Source organism: Neovison vison, chromosome 1 (assembly GCF_020171115.1).
Source record: "Neovison vison isolate M4711 chromosome 1, ASM_NN_V1, whole genome shotgun sequence".
NCBI classification, from domain to species: Eukaryota; Metazoa; Chordata; class Mammalia; order Carnivora; family Mustelidae; genus Neogale; species Neogale vison.
Genome location: NC_058091.1, coordinates 183,139,558 through 183,161,948, shown reverse-complemented (window position 1 = coordinate 183,161,948; position 22,391 = coordinate 183,139,558). Strand labels below are relative to the sequence as shown.

Genomic DNA, 22,391 nt, shown 5'->3' with positions numbered 1-22,391 from the left:
CATGAAAAAGTGTTCCATATCACTTGGCATCAGGGAAATACAAATCAAAACCACAATAAGATATCACCTCACACCAGTCAGAATGGCTAAAATTAAGAAGTCAGGAAATGACAGATGCTGGCGAGGATGCTGAGAAAGGGGAACCTTCCTACACTGTTGGTGGGAATGCAAGCTGGTGCAACTACTCTGGAAAACAGCATGGAGGTTCCTCAAAATGTTGAAAATAGAACTACCCTATGACCCAGCAATTGCACTACTGGGTATTTACCATAAAGATACAAACGTAGTGATCTGAAGGGGCACATGCACCCGAATGTTTATAGCAACAATGTCCACAATAGCCAAACTATGGAAAGAACCTAGATGTCCATCAACAGATGAATGGATAAAGAAGATGTGGTATATATACACAATGGAATACTATGCAGCCATCAAAAGAAATGAAATCTTGCCATTTGCGACAACGTGGATGGAACTAGAGGGTATCATGCTTCGTGAAATAAGTCAATCGGAGAAAGACAACTATCATATGATCTCCCTGATATGAGGAAGTGGAGATGCAACATGGGGGGTTAAGGGGGTAGAAGAATAAATGAAACAAGACAGGATTAGGAGGGAGACAAACCACAAGTGACTCTTAATGTCACAAAACAAACTGAGGGTTGCTGGGGGGAGGGGGGTTGGGAGAAGGGGGGTGGGGTTATGGACATTGGGGAAGGTATGTGCTATGGTGAGTGCTGTGAAATGTATAAACCTGGCAATTCACAGACCTGTACCCCTGGGGATAAAAATATATTATATGTTTATAAGAAATAAAAATTTTAAAAAAATCAAAACATCAGCAGGGCTATGCTCTTTTCTGGAGACTCTAGGAGAGAGTCTGTTTCCATGCTCATTCAGGATGTTGGCAGAATTCAGTTCAATGCAGTTGTAGAAATGAAGTCTCTGGTTCCTTGCTGTCAGCTGAAAGCCATTCCCAGCTTCTAGAGCTGAAACTGTATTCTTTGGCTTCAAAGATCTTCTTTCTCCAATTTAAAGCTAGCAGTAGAAGGTTGAGCCCCTCTCCTGCCTTCTCTTCCACCACATCTAATTCTTCTGCCTTCCTCTTCGATTTTTATCTCCTCTATCATCGTCTCCAACCTTAATGACATCTGCAAAGCCTCTTTTACTCTATAATGAAACATCCACAAGCTCAGGTGATGAGGACGTGGACATCTTTGGGGAACGATGCTTCGCAAGGAAACCCAGCTTGTTCCATGTTTGCACTAACACTACATGTAGCTTGTACGTCCTTACATAATGCCTCAGCCCCAGCAGGCAAAGGTGGTGGAAAAACTAAGTAGCAAATACCCTCTATATTTTTCTTGTGTCCTTGTTGCTTGCCTTGGCTTAATTATTGGATTTTCCTTATCAGGCTGTGTGAGGTTGAAGTAGACAGAAAAATGAACAATTTAGAATTGATTTCCTGACACCAACACTAACTCAACAATTGGAACAAATGCCTCCCCACTATCTACTCTTGAACCATTCAGAGTTTGGGAAAGAAATATAAAGGGGAGAATAGAAAAGCATAAGGTGGGAACAAAAATGACAAGCTATTAAAAGAAAAACACCAACATACTTCTCCTTTCCTTAAGAACTCAACCCAAGAGGATTCCATATCTTGGGTGAGGACAAACAAGAAGAGCTAAGCTCATGAGAGTCATTTGTTGTATGTTACTATGTATTACATGGAGCTAGATGATTCCACATCTATTCCACATTTATTTATTTATTTGACAGAGAGATCACACGTAGGCACAGAGGCAGGCAGAGATAGAGGGGAAAGCAAGTTGCTGGCTGAGCAGAGAGCCCAATGCCAGGCTCAATCCCAGGACCCTGAGATCATGACCTGAGCTGAAGGCAGAGGCTTAACCCACTGAGCCACCCAGGCTTCCCTCCACAAGACTTTTTTTTTTTTAAGATTTTTAACAGAGATCACAAGTAGGTGGAAAGGCAGGCAGAGAGAAAGGAGGAAGCAGGCTCCCTGCCGAGCAGAGAGCCCAATGCTGGACTGGATCCCATGACCCTGAGATCATGACCTGAGCCGAAGGCAGAGGCTTAGCCCACTGAGTCACCCAGGCGCCCCTCCATAAGACTTTCTTAATTCTTTAAACTAACATGTGTTCATGGGTATAGTTATTATCCTATAAATGAGGAACCTTGGGGGTCAAAGAAGTGGTTATTTACCTAAGAGAACAAGTGTCAGAGCTGGATATAAACCCAGGTCTGCTGGCTGCTCCAGCCCAAGAGAAGCCAAGACTCAGATTTGTTATAAACCCCACACTGTAGCATTCAATGTCTTAAAATTACACTCCTAGAGGTATCCCCCTTCCCCAATCTTTTCTCCCTCAGATGTTACAGTAACTTCCTAATAAAGGTTTGCGCTATTTCCTTTCTTGTGATCATTACACATTTTTACTCCTTCAGTATGTCCCAAGTGTCCACGAGTTGATATTATTGTTCAGGCTAGTCCTTGTGTGGGCTTGATTTTTTTTTTTTTTAATCTTTTTCCTTACTTCCTTTCTCTCTCTCTCACTAGCTTTAAGGAAATGAGGAAAAGTGCTGGGGTGTGGTCCCTTGATTAAAGTCTCTGCTAGGACCTACAGGAGCAAGGCGCCCCCCCTGTCTATTACACAGATCTCACTACAGTCTCTCTCCCTTCGTCGCATTAGGGTTATCAGGCAAAAAGCCAATTTGGGTAAATTGGAAGAGGAGGTGAACCATGAGAGACTATGGACTCTGAAAAACAATCTGAGGGGTTTGAAGTGGCGGGGGGTGTTGGGGTACCAGGTGGTGGGTATTATAGAGGGCACGGCTTGCATGGAGCACTGGGTGTGGTGAAAAAAATAATGAATAATGTTTTTCTGAAAATAAATAAATTGGAAAAAAAAAAGCCAATTAACAACCTCTGTTTTATTTCTGTGGTAATCATTAGTCGACTCTAAAATTTCAGCATAAAATTCCAACTCCTACCCCAGGTACCAAGCCTCATAAGATTTGCTCCTACCTGTCTCTTCCGCTGCATCTTATGCCATTCTGCACTCCACAGGCTGCTCCAGCCACACAGGCTGCTTCTCAGCACCCGAAATGTGACTAGTTTGAACTGAAATGTGCTGGAAGTATAAAATACACGCCGGACTTTTAAGCAAAATAGATCATTAACATATACCATTAATTATTAATGATTTTGCATTGATTAATGCTAAGTTACTACTGAAATTAGTTTAACTTTTTATTTTTTTTTTTTTACTTTTGGGGTGGCATTTCAAACACTTAAAATGGAATTCGTGGTCCGCACTATGTTTCTGTCGAACAGCCTGCTCCGCCACATATCCTCCTTTTTTTTCCTCCTTGGCACTCAGGCCATCTGGACCTACGTTGTCCATGTCACCTGTTTAAGTGCCTTTCCCGCCCAACTTAGAACGTAAGCCGGGACCCCTGCCCGTCTCATTCACACCCGGTTCCCAGGCATTGAGGTCAGAGCCTGAAGCTAGGAAGGGCTCTACAAATCTTGTTCTTTGAATGAAGGACCCGACTCTTCCTCAGCCGGAGACTGAAGAACACGAGGTCTCAAGTCCTCTGCGCTACACCCGCCGCTCAGCGCGGACCCCACGCTTCCGACCCTGAGAGAGGGGTGGATACCGGAGAAAACCTGCCTGGGCGAAAGCACTGGTCGCACAACGCAAAGCGGAAAAGAGGGGCCCTCGCCCCTCTGTTCTCTTTCCTTCGTCCCCCACCGTCCCGCGACCAATCACGGCGCACTTCGCCCTCGCGCCGCACGGCGGCGTCTCGCGAGGGCGCGGCGGCCAGTGGTACAGTCCGTCCTCCCCGCGCCCCCCGGACAGTGGGCCCTTCCAGTCGTAGAAAAGCATTCTGGGAGGGGCGTGGGGCCTTTTTTGCTTCTGCGCTGGGCTCGAGGAAGTGTTCTGCGCCTTCTGTGATGGCGGGGCCCTCGGTGTGCGCGGCTTCTTGGTCTCTAACGCGCCCAGGCGCCGGGCAGGGACGCGCGGCCGCCTTGAGGGTGATGAGACGTCTTTCGCACCCCGGCCGGCCCCGAGGTTCCTGTGCCCTGAGTCCGTGGAGGGCGGAGGGCAGCGGCCTGGGCTCGGCCACGTTGCCCGTGGACCGCAGGAGGCACCTTAGGCGGCCTTCGGGCTGCCTGCCCACGCCAGGAAATGGGAGCTGGGTGGGTTTGAGTGCATTTGAGTTTCTTGGTCATCGACTTTTTGCCGGGGAGGTTTCCGTATAAGCAGGGAATTCTTGGGTGTGAAAGAGAGGCCTCGCCATAAGTAGGCAAGTGTGCCTACCGCATCACAGCTGAGATGGAGTCTACGGAGGAGTCAAGTGCCATTTAAGGTTTAGATCTCGATAATTGTTTCAAGATGCGGAACTCGGCGAATGAGGGTCATCGACTTCGCAGGTGAGTTTGCATGTTCGTGCAGGAAAAGACCGGTTGCCTCGCAGCTTCAGTGTTTTAACCACTAAAAACATTTTGAATTGCAGTTCTTGTTACCTGGTTTGGGGTTTGAATTGTCAAGGAAAATCTACAGCTGGAATTAATCCCTTTTCCAGCGCTAACCCACAGAACAGATCATTATGGGGTCTTTGTGCCATAGAACAGTCCTTGCGCAGTTTCCTGGTAGCCTTTGTGTTGCCCGTTCACTTTTGGAAACTAGTGAATGTGGTGTCAAAAAAGGCGTAAACTAAACACTTTGCAGCTTTTTCCTGCCCTTGAATTTGGTATCTTTGGTGTAGGAGCTGCGGAAGTAACAGTTGCTGCATTTGCCTTAGTTTACCTATGTGATCTTGAGTCTGCCAATATGAAGTGTGTATAGTTTTTAACTTTTTAAATTTTGTGCAGGTGAAAGCTGGATGCTTGAAGTAAAGACTGCTGCTAGCTGAACACTGGGAGCACAAAGGTGACATAAGGTAGGGTGATGCTACCTTGTAGTTATGTCCTAAAGCGGTTACTCCTAATGCAAATTTCACCTTTCCAGATTGGGCTGCCTTTTCTAGTGGGTGTTAGATTCAGTTAGTTAGTACTGCAATATCTGTAGTTAACAAGGTGAAATTAACAGCAAATAGGGTAGCCTGTTCCTAGCTTACTTTTTTAAGATAACATGTATGTGTGTAGCACCTACATTTCAAACACTTAGTTAAATCTCAGGTATGTTTTATGTGGACATTTAAAGCTGAGTCCAGACCTGCATAACTTCATGGAATTCAGAGGAGTATGGACTGTTAAATTAATCTATGATACATGTAAATATTTGCTTGTCAAATTGAGTGCTTTATTTTGTTTTTTTAGGATGTCCTTGATGAGGAATTCAAAAACATCATAAGAAATCTTGACAAGAGTTGCTTGGATCATTTAAAACTCCCAGGAGCCTGAGGGGCACTAAAATTGGTGCTTTTGGACAGTATAAATAAATATACCTAAAACAGTAGGGCTACAAATAAATATTTCATTGTGCTTCTTGAAGGTTTGTGTATTAACTACCAGCAAATAGCACTTTTCACTGAAAGATCAAGGGAAAGGGAGGGTTTCTCCTTCCCCAGCAACTTCAAAATGATGAAATCTCAGTAAGTTTCTAGGTCACAGGTGTGTTTTCCATGGTCACTGCATTTTTATTTTTACTAGATGTCCGCATATCCTCTGCCTTCACTTTGCAGGAAAGAATAAATAGTCTAAACATCAAAAAATTTATTGAACTTTTCAGTAATGTACTAGGAAGTGGGGACACAAGGGTGAACAAAACAGTTCCTCCTTTGGAAGCTTAGAGTTGAATGGCAGAAATGTCATCACAGATATAAAACTTTTTGAGACAAGTCCCATGCATGAGTTGACCAAGACAAACCTGAGAAAGCAGTTGAGTCTAAGGGTAGGTGTCATTTTTGCAAGGCAAAGTTGGGGATGGTGTGTGCAGAGGTCTTGGGCTAGAAAAGGTACAAATTGGTCATAGTTGTAGTTACTTTCCCTCTTAATAAATGCCCTGATTCAGGCAAGTGCTTAATGAGGCTTAAAGGTGGCTGTTTGCTGAGCCTGGGGTATTACAAAATGAGCCTGAACAACAGGTAAGAGACCAGACCACTTACGGCTGTTTACAGCAAGGAGAAATCCAGGATAGTTAGTATGTCAGAAAAAGGATGTGGTTGTCTAGGCAAGAGACAACTAGCTTGGACCAGTGTGGTAAAAATTTGTGGCGATCGTTAAGCTGTAAAGGGCAAAACTCAGGAGTTGGTAATAGGGGAGGTGTCTATAACGATTGCTAGTTGTGTCTTGCACATTCACAATGTAATGGTCCTAAATCCAGCTAGAGAGCAGCATTTTTAACTAGTTGAATTGGGATTTCCTTGGAGACATCTAAGTGGCCTTCTGGCAGAACACTGGTCTATAGACTAAGCTATAGGAATAAACTTTAAGGCTATGGGCATAAATGACATCCACTTATAGGGGAGGGCTGAGATAGGAGTGAGAACTAATTGGCGAGGTAGAACAGCATCTGACTGGAGCAGTAAAGGATGGTCAGAAACATAGCAACAAATACTGCACTAAAACTGTTGTGGGGCAAACCGTCAAAATTTGGTACACAGAGTAGTATTTAGTGAGGTCTGTAGTGGAGCAGTTTAAATCACGATTTAGGAGATGGATTGTGGACACAGGCTACAGATAACCCTTTCAAGAAACTAGGAGAGAGATCGCTAGGGAGGGAATTGTGGTAGTGAAAGTTGGCTGCCTTTTTTTTAGGTGGGAGAGTTAACAGTTTAAAACCAAGTTGCAAGGATCTGGCTGACAGGAGTAAGTTGACCGATAAGGCTGAAGGAGATTGGGCTCCAAACCACTTAGACAGGGACAGGAGTACTGTTGATAGTAACTCTGGAGAAGTTTGGGGGAGGGAGAATGTGAGATGTCCTGCATGAGTATTTCTATTTTCCCTGTAATAGTCACCCTCAAATGAATTCATCTTTGAGGGGAGTTAGGTAGCTAGGCAAGATGGAGGGACCATTTGCATTTGAGGGTTATGAATTTATAATTGAGGTCAACTGAAATCCACAGTCTTTTCTGAAAACACAAGGACACTAGAAGTTAAAAGCAACACTTAACAAAAACCTTTTTACACTTGTAAATAACCAGCGGAACTTAATGGCATAAAATACAGTATTACAAAGAACATTTATATTAATAAAAACACTGCAGTCTGAAAGTGATGTCTCAGTCTTCATAAATCTGTGCACGGGCTGAGATCCACCTAGAGTTAGGAAGAATCTTTTCCTCCACTTGGTGTGCTATTGCATAGCTAGGCAGCTGCACACCAGGATTCCCAAGCTTTGACTGGAAGCATCTGGTCTTGGTCATGGACACAAGATACCTGGAGTCTCCAGGAAGAAAAATAGGGCATCAAGTGAATGAGTTTTCACAAGACTATTCCAGTTACCAAATAAAAAGGCCCTTCAGCACAAATATGCTGTTAAACTTTTAAAAGATGCAACAGGTTTGATTTTTTTTTTTTTCTTAAACACTTGCAGGTCCAACATACTTGAATAATTAACAATTCACAGTTTAAAAGTAAAGGTGGCACATACCCCTTCCCACCCCCAATCCCAGGCCCTTCTTCCTTGGCATCAAGTCTCTATCTTAAGGCGTGAAGCTTGGACAGTTTTTACTGTTTTTGCCATGTGTTTTCCAGCCAAATTGCTTGTAGATGCCTGAGATTTTTCTTCAATCAGGCTATCTTTAGATCCATTTCTTCTCTAGAAAAAAAAAATGTATTCAAAAGATAAGATTCAGAGAAAATTGAAATCAGTTTTATTAATACATCAGAAATTAAGGCCTCAAACCACAAAATACTTAAGTTTCACAATATCCAAAGCTGTTCAACAAATACTCGTTATAACATGATTAGATCGTAAATGTAGAGTTAAAATAGTAACATGCGTAAGACACTTAATGCAGAAAATTAGTCCTCGGTTATGCCAGTTGTCATTTTTGTGCCATCCCTAAACTAAGATCCAAGGTTGAATCAAGATCATTTTAGAGTGAGACATCTGTCTGAAATGGAAGATTTCTAGATAAATCAAAAGGACCCTCCAGTGAGTCTGTGCAGGGGAATGGAGAACTAATACAGGAACTGGAAAAGGCAGAGGGAGGTTACCCAAAACAGCACTACCATGTAAATTAGTCTACCACTAAACCTGTCCCCTCTGCCTTCATATTTAAGGACATAAAGGGAATCAGTCCATCATCCATCCCACTTTAACCAGCTTTCTGTGAGGTGAGTTATAGGCAGGCCATGCCACTCCGACTTAAGCACCCTGGCAGAACTAGGCCATGCAGCTTTTCTGCTTCCCTGGCTCACTAAGTCCCTTCTCCACATGGCAGCCAGATCAATGGTTTCCTTTTGGCACTTGGAATAAAATCCAGACTTTTTTCCATGGTATCTAAAGCCCTGTGATATCTGCCCCCACCCCCACCATGCTCAGACCACATGGGGCTTTCAGCTCAAACAGGCCCTTTACGACTTTTCCCCTGCAAGGTTTCAGCTTTACACCTTGGTTTCTGAGATGGCTTTCTTGGACCACTCATCTCTCTCTGTAAAGTGAGGTCACCTGTAGATTTTCTAACTCAGCCCTTTGTTTCTTCATAATGCTTAACTAGTTTTTAAATTTTGCCTGTTTCCTTTTATGTGTTACCTGTCTAGGCCAGGAGTCAGCAAACATTTTTCTGTGAAGGGCCAGACTGTGGACTCTTATCTGTTTGTTGTTAAGTCGCCCCCCCTCACCCACCCAAACACCCCCTTCTTTAGAACAACCCTAAAAATGGAAAAGCCATTATTAGCTCCTGGCCTGTACAAAAACAGACCAGATTTAGCCTATAAGACTGGTCTGCTGACTACCCAACCAGTGCCTGTCTCATTACATGTGCTCATTAGATGTTTGTTGAATTCAAAGTCAAAGGTGTCACAGAGACAAGCTTAGAATCAGAGCCACTGGTCAGAAGATGCATGGGAGTTCTTGTGTGCAGCGAAGTGAGGGCCACTATTCAGTATGCCTAAGTTTGAGATTTTTAAGTGATGGTGATGAGGGAATCTAGTTGGAAAAGCAAAACTGCAATAAAGTAAGATTCTTATTTGTACTGAATCCAACTTTGAAGTTTTAAGACAAAAAGTTCTGAAAAACTGCTTATTTATCTTCGCAGTAACCCTAACATGTTATTATCCACACTGCACAAAAATCGAAGTTTAGAAGTTAAAGTTTGTCCAAAGTCACACAAGTGCTGTGTGGAGACAAGGAGATGCAAATGTAGGTCAGTCTGAATGCAAAGCCTAAACTAATCTTGAATATAAATTTTTAAAACTATGATTGACTTGAAACAAATTGGGCAACCTGTTAGCTCTCCTTGATCTATCTAATCAAAAATGAGGCAGATTTTGGTGGAAGTTGTGATTAAGTACCCAGCTCTCCATTCTGGACTGAGGCATTCACTCGCCCACCTGCTGGAAGTACTAGCTGCCGTACAGCTCAAAAACGGAGCCCTTCCCCACAGGCTCCCCTCAGGTGAAGGCAGTCCCTTCCCCAGGGCACCCGTAATTGAAGTGACTTGCGCCATGGTGAATGTGAGAGCTTTGCATCCAGAGGGGAGGGACGGGATGGACCATCTCAGATCTAGAGCTCAGTGTGGAATCAGCTGATGCTTTATTGGGAGTACACCACACACTTCTACTCTTGCCTTTCACTTCCCAAGCGTTGATCTTAAGAGTGCTTTCCAGTAAACTTCCTCCTTGTAAACCTTGATCTCACAGTCCCACAGTCTTAAGCCCAACTTAAATCAGCACAGGCTTTTCTGTCCCTGCTCACATCAATGACAAAAATGAATCAGAAAGGGCAGCATATGACAAGTACCACTGGATTCCATTTTCTTAGGTCATCTGTCATCTCCCTGAGTTTACATACAAAACTATGTATGTGCTTGTATGCATTTTTATGGGTGAGAAACAGCAGTTATAATTGCTTTCCAGGATCTTTTACAAACTGAAAACCACAGCACTGTGAACAGTGGGCTGACACTGGTCCATTATAAACATCAACTTTGTTCTTAGAGTGATGGTTTAACCAGATATAAATCCATCTAATGATCTTAACCTACTTTTTTCTCTCTTCCTTAGCATGAGAGACAGTGTTAAACACCTTGCTGCAGTATGTTTGTGACAGTGGTCTCGATAGATCCACCTAATTCAACTGAGTATTAAATCCATTTTGTTAAGGCAGCTAGATGCTCTATTATGTCCTTGAATTCCCTTTTAACCACTTTTTTTTTTTTTTAAACATTCCCAGGACAAAAGTAATTCTCTTTGATGGAGAAAACAGAAATAAAATAGGACTTGAGTAATTTCCCTGTTTGCCATCAGCTAACAATAGAAATCTGCCCACTGTAAGTCTATCACTTTCTCCTTGCTTCTCCGGGTCAAAAAAAGTATCTAAAAAGAGTATTTTTTTAAAGTAGTGAAGCCATTGTTTCTTTATTCTGGCTCCAAACAATCTTACCATCTTTGTTATCCTTGGCTTTGCTCCAGGTATTAGACCATTTGAGACCTTACACTAGCTCTAGTTCTCACCTCTAATGTAACTCTTCCCACATTGTGCCTTGCTTGAATCATGTCACCCTTCTTCTTTCTTCTACACTTTGTATAACTTCTTTTAAAATGATGGAATCTCAGAGTCAAGTTAGAGATTCACTGCCCTATTTCCCCAAAAGAACTTTCAGAAAAGTGCTTCTCAAAAACCGTCATCAGTACCGATACCTTAAAACTTTATTACCAACCTGATGAACCGTGGAGCCACCAGAACCCTGAGCATCTGAAGAACGGGTCACAGGAAGTGGAGGTACAAGATCCGTTTTTGAACTGCAGAGAATTTTTTTAGAATTAAGGATTGAGACAGTACCTAGAATCACAACTTGAGCTGGAAGAGGATTACAGGATAGAAAGCGTGTTTTATACCTTCATATTCCTTACAGTGCCTACACAGTGCTTCACACAGAGAGGTGTTTAATAAATGTTTTTGAATTAAGTTGAGCAGGTTAAGTAACTTGCTGAAAATCAAAGCAAATAAATAGAGGAACCAAGAATAAAACAGGTGTGGGTCCCATGCGCTTTTGTTACTGTGACATGTATAAATGGCTTTTTGATTTGTTTCCAGAGGAGAATTTATTGTCCATTTATTCTTTTTTCTATAAACCTATGGAGCTATAAATAGCCAGCATCTACAATTTACAAACAAAACAAAAAATAAACAGAACCTGGCTTACACCTCTCTCTGCTGGATTAGTCTATCTCCCAATTTATTGTTTACTAAAATTCTGAACCTTAATTCAGAGTTCAACGATTAACATTCCTAACCAGCAATACCAAGTACATGATGATTAATTATTTCATTAACGTATTTATTTAAAATAGAGCACCTATTGTGACCACAGTGTGAATGATACGGCCACTTAACCCAAAAGAAAAACTAAATGCAAAGAAATGACTGCAACATATATTTGCTGTAGTAAAAGAAAATGTCATCAAATCAGAAAGAAACTTATGCCACTTCTCTCAAATAAGAATGTATCATTCATAACAGAATAGTTCATACATTTTTCTTCTTCTAAAAGTTTCGTGCAGGGGCACCTGGGTGGGCTCAGTCAGTTAAGGGACTGCCTTTGGCTCAGGGAAAGATCCCAGGGTCCTGGCATGGAGTCCCACATCAGGCTCCCTCCTCTGTGGCGAACCTGCTTCTCCCTCTCTCTCTGCCATTCCCCCAACTTGTTCGCTCTGTCTCACTCTCTCTCTCTCCTCCGTCAACTGAATAAATAAAAACCTTTAAAAAAAATAAAAGCTTCAGTGCATAGCTCAGAGGTGGCATGATTTAGCCAAAGTATAGTCTAGATCTGTGCTATCCTGTGTGGCTGCCACTAGCCATACAGAGCTATTTAAATTAATTAACATTAATTAATTAAATTTTCAGTTTCTTAGTTACACTAGATAGAATAATCAAATAATAACCACACATACAGACCATTCCCATCATTGCAGAAAGTCCCATTATATTATCTGCTCTGGAGCTGAAGCCATGAAGGGGATTATGTACTCAAGCTTGCCTACTTACTTCACCTCCGAGAGAACAGATCGCTCTCCATCTGAACACTGGGACCGGCGATACTGGCGGTAACTTCGAGGCGAATGGGAATGCCTGATGCGGATTGGGTCACCTTGAGTCCTGAACAAGCAACCAAAAATGTGGAAACCAGAAGTTAGAAGAGAATAATTTGGAATTTATCCTTAATATGGAATGAGACTTTGAGAGTTTGAAAAGGACTTGATCCATCTGAGCCTGGAAAACCTAAGTGGCTTAAATTTCACAAGCTAACAACAGAAAACTTCTCCTTTGACCATACATGAAAATGCCACTCTAGTATTTGTATGTACATGGGTGATTTTATATATATATATAGAGAGAGAATCTTCTAAGTGAAAAAACTGTAATGAAACCATTCCCTGTTGCATTTTTTCCAAAAGTGTGGAAGAAGAAAACCTACAATGCAGACAAAATGGCATTCCACCAGAAAAAGTTGGCCCTTGTCCTAGCTACTAATTAGCCTGTCATTAATAATTCAGTCTTTAGCCTAAAGATAAGGAGAGATGGGCAGGGGCAGTTGGCGAGGGTGTGTTCAAACCTGCTGTTCAACCAGAGAGAGGAAGCAAGCATGGGTTACAGAGGGACATAAAGCCATGAAGTAGAATCCCACTTCCTCTTAATTATAGCAGGACAGAAAACAGTAAAGAAGTCATCTTCTGCTGCATTCTAAACTGAAAGATTAGGGAGTCCTGTTAGGCTTCCATGAAGCATGTTCCATGTGCTAGTCTATGACAGGGATTGGATTGGGCTTACAGGACAGGATTTGTAGCCAGCATCATTCTTTGGGCATTAAAGTAATGAGTAAGAAGAAGCTTTGTTACCAGTTAATGAATATCTCAAAGAATTTTTATTTTAAAACTGACATTAAGCATCAAAAGCCCCTTGCTAGCTGTCACATACAAACAGGCAGTTAACAGAAGATGACAGTGATTGTAGGACAGAATAACAATTAGCTTTAATACACCCTTTTCTACCTCTCCCTAAAGTTTTAATTTTAGTTAAAATGCAAAGACAAAGCATTTCGTGGAACACCACTGACGAGTAAGAACGTACTATTTACTTATAAGTATTAATAAAACGTTTGTCAAAAGATTTTCAAAGACATACGTACTCTACTTTAGTATATGGAATCTCTTTTAATTGTTCTTCAGACAATCCAGAGGGATCCACAAGTTCCTTTCTAGAAGGGAATGTGCAAGAAAATAAAAGTTACGATGCTGATATAAATACTAATACCTTTCACAATCGGCCGATGGGTTTTTCCCTTCCTAATCTTATCCCTAAATACAGTGTTAGTAAAACTAAGAGAAACATAAGCCAGGAACAAAGATTAAGAAACTAGAATGTATTCAAGGAAAAATGGGGTGGGGACCCTTTTCTCTAGCTCTTCTCCCTTTTTTCCAGTTTTTCTATAACCAGAATGTAGAGGACTCTCTACCCATCATCTCCCTACAAAAAATCTGCTTCTCTCCCCTGTAGTAGGCATCTTTTTCCCCTCTGAATCTGTTTTCCTTGGTATTTATTTGTAAACTATTGGCCAGTCTGAGGCCCATTTACAGGTAAGGCTAAGTGATCTGAAGAGAAGACTGCGGAGAGGGGCTGCTGGCCGGGAAAGGCACCGCCATGGGAGGGCGCTGTTCCACATAATGATGACAACAAAGACCATGTGACAGGCTTCAGCCCGAGGCTGCCTCTTGCTGTCCTTGGTGGTCCTCGTAAATGCCTTAACAAGACACACATTTTAAAACAGTAAGAAAAAAAGCAGTTACTTACTGAATATGCTTCCATAACTCTTCTTTTGCCTGGATATCAGGGCTCCTCCTATAAAGAGAGAACACACCACTCATCTCTGCAAACATGCTTCATCTGACAACCTCACAGCTAACTTTAGCAGAGCAACATTTATAGTTTTCAGTCCGTGAAGTTACTTGCCAGCAGGGACGGGACAAGGAAAGACTGGGCATGGAGAGCCAATGTCGGGTAGTATAAAGGCACCAGATAATTTATCTGCTAGCAATACTGAAGAAAAAAATCACAGAACCACCAGCCACAACCAGGCAGGGCTTTATCTGATGAAGGAGCTTAGATGTTTAGGAGGAAATCCACACACCCTCCAGTGGTGATCTGTTCCTGGTCCTTCCGGCTATTTCTGAGTAAAGGCAAAGAACTCATCCTGAGTCTATTAATATGAAAGATTCCCAACAGGACCTGTGATTACCTAGTGGAAGCAGCAACCAGAGGGAAAAGGAAATGGTGGGACAGCTCAGGCCAGCAGACTGTACCAGTGACCCACATTTCCTCTTACATCTGATATTGTGTTTCTGGGTCATGGTTGGGCCCAGAAATGCTGGGACATATGTGTGGTTTGCGCTGTCACCCTCTATATGCCCCCTCTCTATCCCTATCTACATAGCCCACAAATCTCTTCTCCAAAAGCTACTTGAATAGAAATTATACCACTACTTTTAATTTCCTAGAATGAGAAATTTGAAGTCAGCATTCATGTGTTCACCCTCCCCATAATAGCAGTGAATACTAGAAATCTGTTATCACTGTAACTGCTGCCACAGAATGACTTTCTTTCCTAGTGGGAAAATGATAAGCTTTCATTCCTCCTTTCAACAGAACCAAGGCCTAATAAAGTCCCAAAGAAAGGACCCAAACCCTAACAATTAAAAGGCCTGGAGGTCTGCAAAGCCCCTGCAATGCTCTGTCCTATGGAATTTTACATTCATAATCTGTATCAACATTTTAGGCTCAATATCTCTTTCAACATACGATACTATCATTGCTTTCATTTTTCTTAGTTAATGAGGCACCACTGAGGCATTCTGGTAGGGCTTTCCAAGCCCACAGAATACAATAAGCTACTTTCTAGCAATAAATTGACTAAGTGTCCCCCTCTCCACTTTGTGGGGGGGGAAAAACTGTAAAGATCTTTTAATCAACTCAAAAGGAATCAAAACACGGAAGATAAGGGGAGGGGATAAAGTCTTGGTCTCAAACATAAAAGTGATATTGTTAAATGTTGATGTTGTTATATAATAAAATTATATGCTTAAAAAAATCTTAAGAAATGCTTCTTTGGAAGGATTTTCTGCAAGAAATCTGCCTTTCCTACATTTGACTGGTGTGGTTCACTAGACAATACCCTAACCCATTAAATGATATTGCCAGAGAAGATGTGAATATTAAAAAGCACTAAGCTATTTACTGCTTAAAATAAGGAAGGATGGTTCTGTTTTAACTATATACCAGCATCTGATTGTCATAGAAGGGCACCCAATAGTTTAAAGTATTACATCTTATCTAGGTTAGCGGGCCATTATATTGATAATCATTCTTATGTCTGGAAGATGCAATAGTGTGGCTACCTTTGAGCTGAGCCAGGTTCCTACATTTTGGATCAGATAATTCTTTGCTACAGAGGGTTGTCCTGTGCATGGTAGAAGGATTAGTAGCACCTACGGTCTCCACCCACGATGCTACTAATACCTCCCCAGGGTGAGAAGCAAAAATGTCTCCAGATCTTGTCTTGCACAGGGGGCAAAACCACCCCTACATATGAAATGACTGGTCAAAGGTATGACCTGAAAGTAAATGGCTCTAGTTGGGAGGAGGAACTATGAGGCCAGCTCCCTGCAGAGATCCATTATATGGATACGGAAACAGTGCTGGAAAGAATGACAGCAAGGTGGAAACTAAATCTTAAGAGAATGAGGGAAGAGGCCCAGGGCACAGTTGCTGAGCTACAGTAAGTGGTGTAATTTTGATGGCATGAGATTCAAAACTGAGTGCTTTGAGGAAGAAGAGAGAGAGAATGAAAAAAGCAATGAGGGGCAAGTAGGATGTGCCTGTCCCCCATGATCGCCACACCAGGCTAGTGATGCAAGATGGTGAATATCAACAATATACAAAAAACTTGATAACACTGGATATTTCTGAGTGTTGGAATTGCAGGTAATTTTATTTTCTTATTTATACTTAACCTTTCGGGCTCTCTGCTCAGCAGGGAGCCTGCTTCCTCCTCTCTCTCTCTGCCTGCCTCTCTGCCTACTTGTGATCTCTCTCTGTCAAATTAAAAAAAAAAAAAATCTTTAAATCTTATCTTTTCTGATTTTTAGCCAAGAGAATTTCTAACCTTGGTTATTAGAAAAGAAAAAAAATGTATTTTCATGTTTTAAAAAATTACTATCGTTGCAATTCCACAGGCAATTCCTTTCATTCCCATCTTGTAAGAATTAGCAGAAATGTTATCTTAACCCAGATGGGAACATTAGTCCTTCCAGCCATAAATAATGATCCTAAAAGATTCAGAAATTTAGTCTATATGTTTCAGTTCTGTAGCATCTTTAATACTCATATATTTAAGGAAACTAAGTTCTGAAATGGCCAGCAGTTTCAAGCAGCTTTAGGGTAGGAAGAAGTCTCGAAGCTAAAGAAACAAACCAAAAAAAAACCACAAAAAAGAAACAACAACAACAACAGAAAAAACCTAATTTCCTCCAATTGCTAGACCACCTGTGATTTAACAGATGTAAACACAGGCAACATGCTAATGAGGAATGTATTATTTTTATGCTTTCATCTGCATACATTTAATCAATAATTTAGGATAAATTCAGGATCTGCAGCTCAACATCATTTTACGGATTTAGAAAGCTGTGGGATTTTGACAGCCATTTTTCTTAATTAAAAGACCCTTACTTATGCAGATGTTTTACTTGAACTCTCCAAGTAAGTTCCTAAGGAAATGTTCTATTTCTATAAAAAAAAGACAAATGAAGTCTAATATTAGTCGAGTATTTCTCAAAAAAAAAAAAAAACCTTCCCTCATTCACACCTTATACCAATAGTCCAATTTAAATATTCATTTTTCAGAGAAACTTGTTGGATGAGGCATCATTTAGAATCATTTCCCTTTCTTCCAAAACCCTAAAATAAGAACACTACTTCATAAATCTACAAAGGGTTTTTGTTCGTAAGATTTATTTATTTATTTGAGAGAGAGAGAGACAGCATACAAATGGTGGGAAGGGCAGAGGGAGACAGTCTTTCAAGCAGACTCCCCACTGAATACGGAGCCTCATGTGGGCTTAATCCCATGACCCACGAGATCACAGCCTAAGCTAAAACCAAGGGTCAGACACTTAGCCAACTGAGCCACCCAGGCAACTGTACAAAGGGTTTAAACCCTATCAGTGGAGGTAGTCTTCTACATCATCCTAACTTTCCAATTATATTAGCTAGAAAACATTACCTGTTTACTCCATAGGGTCCAATACACTATATTTTGTATACTATATTACACTAAAAAAATAAAATAAACGTGATAGCATTTGACTTATTTTTGTGATCTTACTACCAAATACCGCTCTAAAAGGAAATTTAGAGTTGAAGATATATTACTAAGACAACTGTAAGTTTATAAAACATTTTTATTTAAGAAAATTCAAAGCCCTTAACAAATGCATCAGTAATTCCTCATCATAATTCTGAGTAGTCAGAAGAGACGTGATGAAGAGATAGCATATCTTCCCCTCCTTCCCTCTTTCCTCCCCTCCATGTCAGAATTAAAGAAGGATTAGGAAGCCACAGAGCCCAGCAACCTAGCTGCTGAAGATCATTCAGTCACTTCCCAAACGTACATGCTCAATATTTAAGGCATCAGACTTCTGTGTGTATTTAACTGGGAACATCACTTCACCCTGACAATCTCATCTGGGCATCATTTTTCAGTAAAATAGTGTGTCATTATTACCACCAGAGGGAGCCTGAGTCTTCTAACACATACAAGTTGAACCTACAAGAACTAATTGTTTTAGCTTCAATGCCTCTTCCAAATATTCCAATGAGTAAAGGTTTACTCACAAAGAAAAGCAGTTTCATCAAAGTCTTCTAATAAGTAAACAAGAATGTGATACAATGTAGCTGCAAAGGTACTAGAAAGAACTTTTAAGTTCTCCAAGACCTAAATGAAAGGCAATCAGATTCTAGTGTAATGTGTTTTAGGAGAGAGGGGTGTTCTATTTCATACTACAGTATGACTCTAGTATTTATAATAAATACAGCTTCCTGGCTTTTCACTGGGAATTTAAAAAAATAGAATGAATGAAGCGTGTGTTGATGATGTATCATAGCATTCCAAGCTCCCAGCAGATATACCTCCATGTGATGATTTCTAGACAGAACAGTAGGGATTTAAGACTATGGGAGTAATTGAGCGGTAAGTGGTTTATCTATATCTAAAATTCCAAATATATGTGAAGAATAATTTTAATTACTTTCTCAGAGGCTATTCTAGCGGTGTTTCCATTTTTTTCTTAAAAGCAGTAGTGGTTCCTAAATTTGCATAGACCCAAATTCTAATCTTCATGTGAGGTAGCCCCACCCTACTCTTTTCGTATCCCCCCTCCTCCTCCTCATCTCAAGGGGAAAAAAAAAGTCACTACCTTACGGTATTGTAGAGATTAACCAAAATCTGGAGAACTTACTAATTATAGTAACTGTAATTATAGATATAATGTCATAGGTACCTGAATTCAAGTATGACTTGAATTTTCAGCAAAACTCTGTGAGAATGGTACTAATGTTTGTACAGAGGACAGGGGGAGTTGATGGAGATTAGGCAGTAAGCTAACACTGGGAGGCCCAGAATCCCAACAGAGGTCTGACCACAGCACCCAGCAGGTAACTTCCTGGTTTGTAATGTCTTGGCTCAAATCAAAGAGGGCCCAGTGTGTCCAAATGAGGTATTTCATCAACCTGCAGAGTTTTAACAGTTTTATCTAGTTGCCTACTTGACATTTCCATTTGACTACCCACTTGGTTTCTCAAACCTAACAAAACAAATAAATCTTGACACTCTTTCCCCACATATCTCCAGCTCATCTCGCCTGACCTCAGGAAAACCTCGACTACCCACTCCATCAGCCCCAAAGAAAAAATTCATCCAAAATACCTCTAACATTCCACATCCATCACCACTACTTCCAATATGTGTTTCCATCCACTTCTCTGTGTTTCTACCATCACCATCTTCCGAGCTAAAAACCACCTCACACTAGTCCACCACAGATTTCCAAAGGGTCTTCCTGTGGAGAAGTTCTTCTTTCTCAATCTGCTTTTTACCAAGGAGGCAGAGCAAATTCTGAATGAATTGCTCTTCAAATAGACATTTTTTTCCCCTTCACTTATTTAATTGCACTTTGGCCCTATCAGTTACATACTTAATCAACCAAGTTCAGTTACAAAGTTAGCCAAATATTTGCTAAATCTTTTTATGGTTTGCTTTAAAATTAAACTCCAGAACAGCAAACTCTTAATGGAGTTCTCTCATATTATTGCATTTTTCTGTGATAATCCTCTACCTGATCTGATATTTTTATCATGTAGCTAAGATTAAAGTTTAAATAAGATTTTAAGTTTAAAATACCATTATTTTCTGATATCAGTTGATCTAATCAAAGCAATACCCAATTTAAATGTATTTCTCTATCAGGGCATCTGGGTGGCTTAGTCAGTTAAGCGTCCGACTGGATCTCAGCTCAGACCTTGATCTTAAGATCGTGAGTTCAAGAAAAAGAAAATATTTCTCCACCTCAAAACAGTATTCCTGAGCTTCTGCTTGTGATGACAATGCAGTAACTGGTATCAGATGAACGTTTCCTCCTCAAGATCTATAAAACATATACAAAGCAACTGTTTTTCAGACATTGGGCAACAGAGAAGATAAGTCTGTGATAGTTGAGGGGAGGGAAGCACAAGGCAAGCCCCCCACTGCTCAGTGTTCTGCCTGGAGGCACCTTCCCGATGTGGAAAAGGGAAAGTGGAGCTCAAGAAACAAGTCTCACAGCGCTAAGGGGATAGAGATGAGAATGTAAGGCTATTTTTTTTAAGACTTTATTTATTATTTGAGAGAGAGCATGAGAGGGGAGAAGCTCAGAGGGAGAAGCAGACTCCCCATGGAGCTGGGAGCCCAATGTGGGACCGATCCCAGGACTCCGGGATCTTGACCTGAGCCTAAGGCAGTTGCTTAACCAACTGAGCTACCCAGGCACCTGAGAATGTAAAGCTATTGATAAGGATGGAATATACAGTGCACAACAAAATACAAAAGGGGGCTCCAGAAGTCTGTATGGGGTTTTCCGTAAGGTTGGCTGAGTATATTCACTGCACTTAATCTCTACATAAGCAGGGTAAGAACTATGTGAGCCTAAGGGACGGCAGCTGCTGCAAGGCTTCGAGCTGAATGGGGACACCAGAGAGTGGGAAGTGGTAGGGGACAGAGTTCTGATGCAGTTGCTGTTGGAGAAGCAATGCTGAGCACAGTGTGCAGTCAACTAAGACTCCAGAAAGGCCAGGCTTTAGGAATAAGGACCAAGCCTAAAGTAAAAAACACATCCTAGGGGCGCCTGGGTGGCTCAGTGGGTTAAAGCCTCTGCCTTCAGCTCAGGTCATGATCCCAGGGTCCTGGGATCGAGCCCTGCATCGGGCTCTCTGCTCAGCAGGGAGCCTGCTTCCTCCTCTCTCTCTGCCTGCCTCTCTGCCTCCTTGTGATCTCTGTCAAATAAATAAATAAATAAAATCTTAAAAAAAACACAACAACACATCCTAAGCTAATGACAAAGTCTATCAAGTCCCACCCTATGAAAGCATAAAACCAAGCATAAAAAGTAAGATCAAGAGTAGCCAACAACTGGGGCACCTGAGAGGCTGGGTCTCCTAAGTGGCCGACTTGATTTAGACTCACGTCATGATCCTGCTGCCTTAGGCTCAGCTGAGTGTGGAGTCTCCTCGTCCCTCTCTCTCCACCTTTGCCCCTCCCCCCAGTCATAGACACACTCATGCCTGCCCAGCTCTCTCCCTAAAATAAATAATATCTTTAAAAAAAAAAAAAGAAAAACAGTAGCCAACAATAATTTAGTTGCCTGCCAGAACAAAATTTGTCTCTTTAAAGAAAGACAGCATAATCCAAACCTCCTCCTAGATATTATCTAAAATTTTCAGCATATAATAAAAAATTAGTATATATGTAGAGAAATAAGAAAATATAGCCATAATCTAAGAAATAATAAAAGCAGTCAATAGAAATAGGTTTTGAAAGTCACGGACATGGGAACTCACCAACAATGGTTTTAAAACATCTTGTACAAATGTATATAACAATTTAAAGGAAAATATGGACATAATAAATTAACAGATGGGAAATCTCAACAAAGAAAGTAAAAGTATATAAAGAACAAAACTGAAATTCTAAAACAGGAAAGTATAAAGTTCAGAGTGGCTCTAAAAGCAGATTGGACAACACAGGGGGGAAAAAGTTGATGAGGTTGAAAACAAATCAACAGAAATGACCAAAATTTAAAAGGGGGGGGCACAAAGATTTTAAAAATGAACAGAACTTTGTTTGCTTGTGCGACAATACTAAATGGTCTAGCATATATACAACTAGATGCTCAAGGAAAGAAGAAGACTGAATGGCTCAGAAAAAAAGAACTTGAACAATAGTGGCTAAAAATCTCTGAAATTTGGTGAAAAAAAATCAAATTACAACAACATAAATGATAAATACGAAGAAAACCACATTTAGCTACACCACGGTCATACGGATTAAAAACTAAAGATAATGGAAAAATCATAAAAGTAGCTAGCAGAAAAAAAAGACAAAGTCCAAACTGTGCCTATAGAATGAAGTCTGACCAATCAGAAATGACAGAAACCAGAACACAACCGAACCATCTCTTTTTTTTTTTAAGATTTTTTTTTAATTTTTTTTTAAATTTGTTTTAAGATTTTATTTATTTATTTGACAGACAGAGATCACAAGTAGGCAGAGAGGCAGGCAGAGAGAGAAGAGGAAGCAGGCTCTCCATTGAGCAGAGAGCCCGATGTGGGGCTCGATCCCAGGACTCTGGGATCATGACCTGAGCCGAAGGCAGAGGCTTTAACCCACTGAGCCACCCAGGCGCCCCTTTTTTTTTTTAATTTGACAGAGAGAGATCACAAGTAGATGGAGAGGCAGGCAGAGAGAGAGATAGAGGGAAGCAGGCTCCCTGCTGTGCAGAGAGCCCGATGCAGGACTCGATCCCAGGACCCTGAGATCATGACCTGAGCTGAAGGCAGCGGCTTAACCCATTGAGCCACCCAGGCGCCCCGAACCATCTCTTTTA

The 22,391-nt window shown here is 41.1% G+C and overlaps 1 protein-coding gene, 1 long non-coding RNA gene and 1 other non-coding gene across 8 annotated transcripts in view; 2 read left to right on the top strand and 1 right to left on the bottom strand.

Annotated features, from left to right (window-relative positions):
* Nucleotides 1-4,300: 4,300 nt before the first annotated feature.
* Nucleotides 4,301-5,499, top strand: LOC122916894. The gene is made up of 3 exons (XR_006386321.1): nt 4,301-4,462; nt 4,904-4,971; nt 5,351-5,499. It is a non-coding gene; the product is annotated as an uncharacterized LOC122916894 (long non-coding RNA).
* LOC122898301 lies at nt 4,684-4,817 on the top strand. Its single transcript, XR_006382970.1, has one exon. It is a non-coding gene; the product is annotated as a small nucleolar RNA SNORA13 (small nucleolar RNA).
* A 232-nt stretch (nt 5,500-5,731) lies between the features above and the next one.
* The window catches only part of EPB41L4A (erythrocyte membrane protein band 4.1 like 4A), a 257,238-nt gene continuing 240,578 nt past the window's right edge, over nt 5,732-22,391 (bottom strand). For all 6 annotated transcript variants that reach the window (XM_044264248.1, XM_044264234.1, XM_044264239.1 and 3 more), the window contains 5 exons: nt 13,993-14,040; nt 13,331-13,399; nt 12,190-12,300; nt 10,862-10,943; nt 5,732-7,794 (listed from right to left, as the gene is read on the bottom strand). In XM_044264248.1, the coding sequence (XP_044120183.1) occupies nt 7,666-7,794; nt 10,862-10,943; nt 12,190-12,300; nt 13,331-13,399; nt 13,993-14,040 (439 nt within the window). In that variant the 3' untranslated portion in view covers nt 5,732-7,665. The remainder of the gene's footprint in view (nt 7,795-10,861; nt 10,944-12,189; nt 12,301-13,330; nt 13,400-13,992; nt 14,041-22,391) is intronic.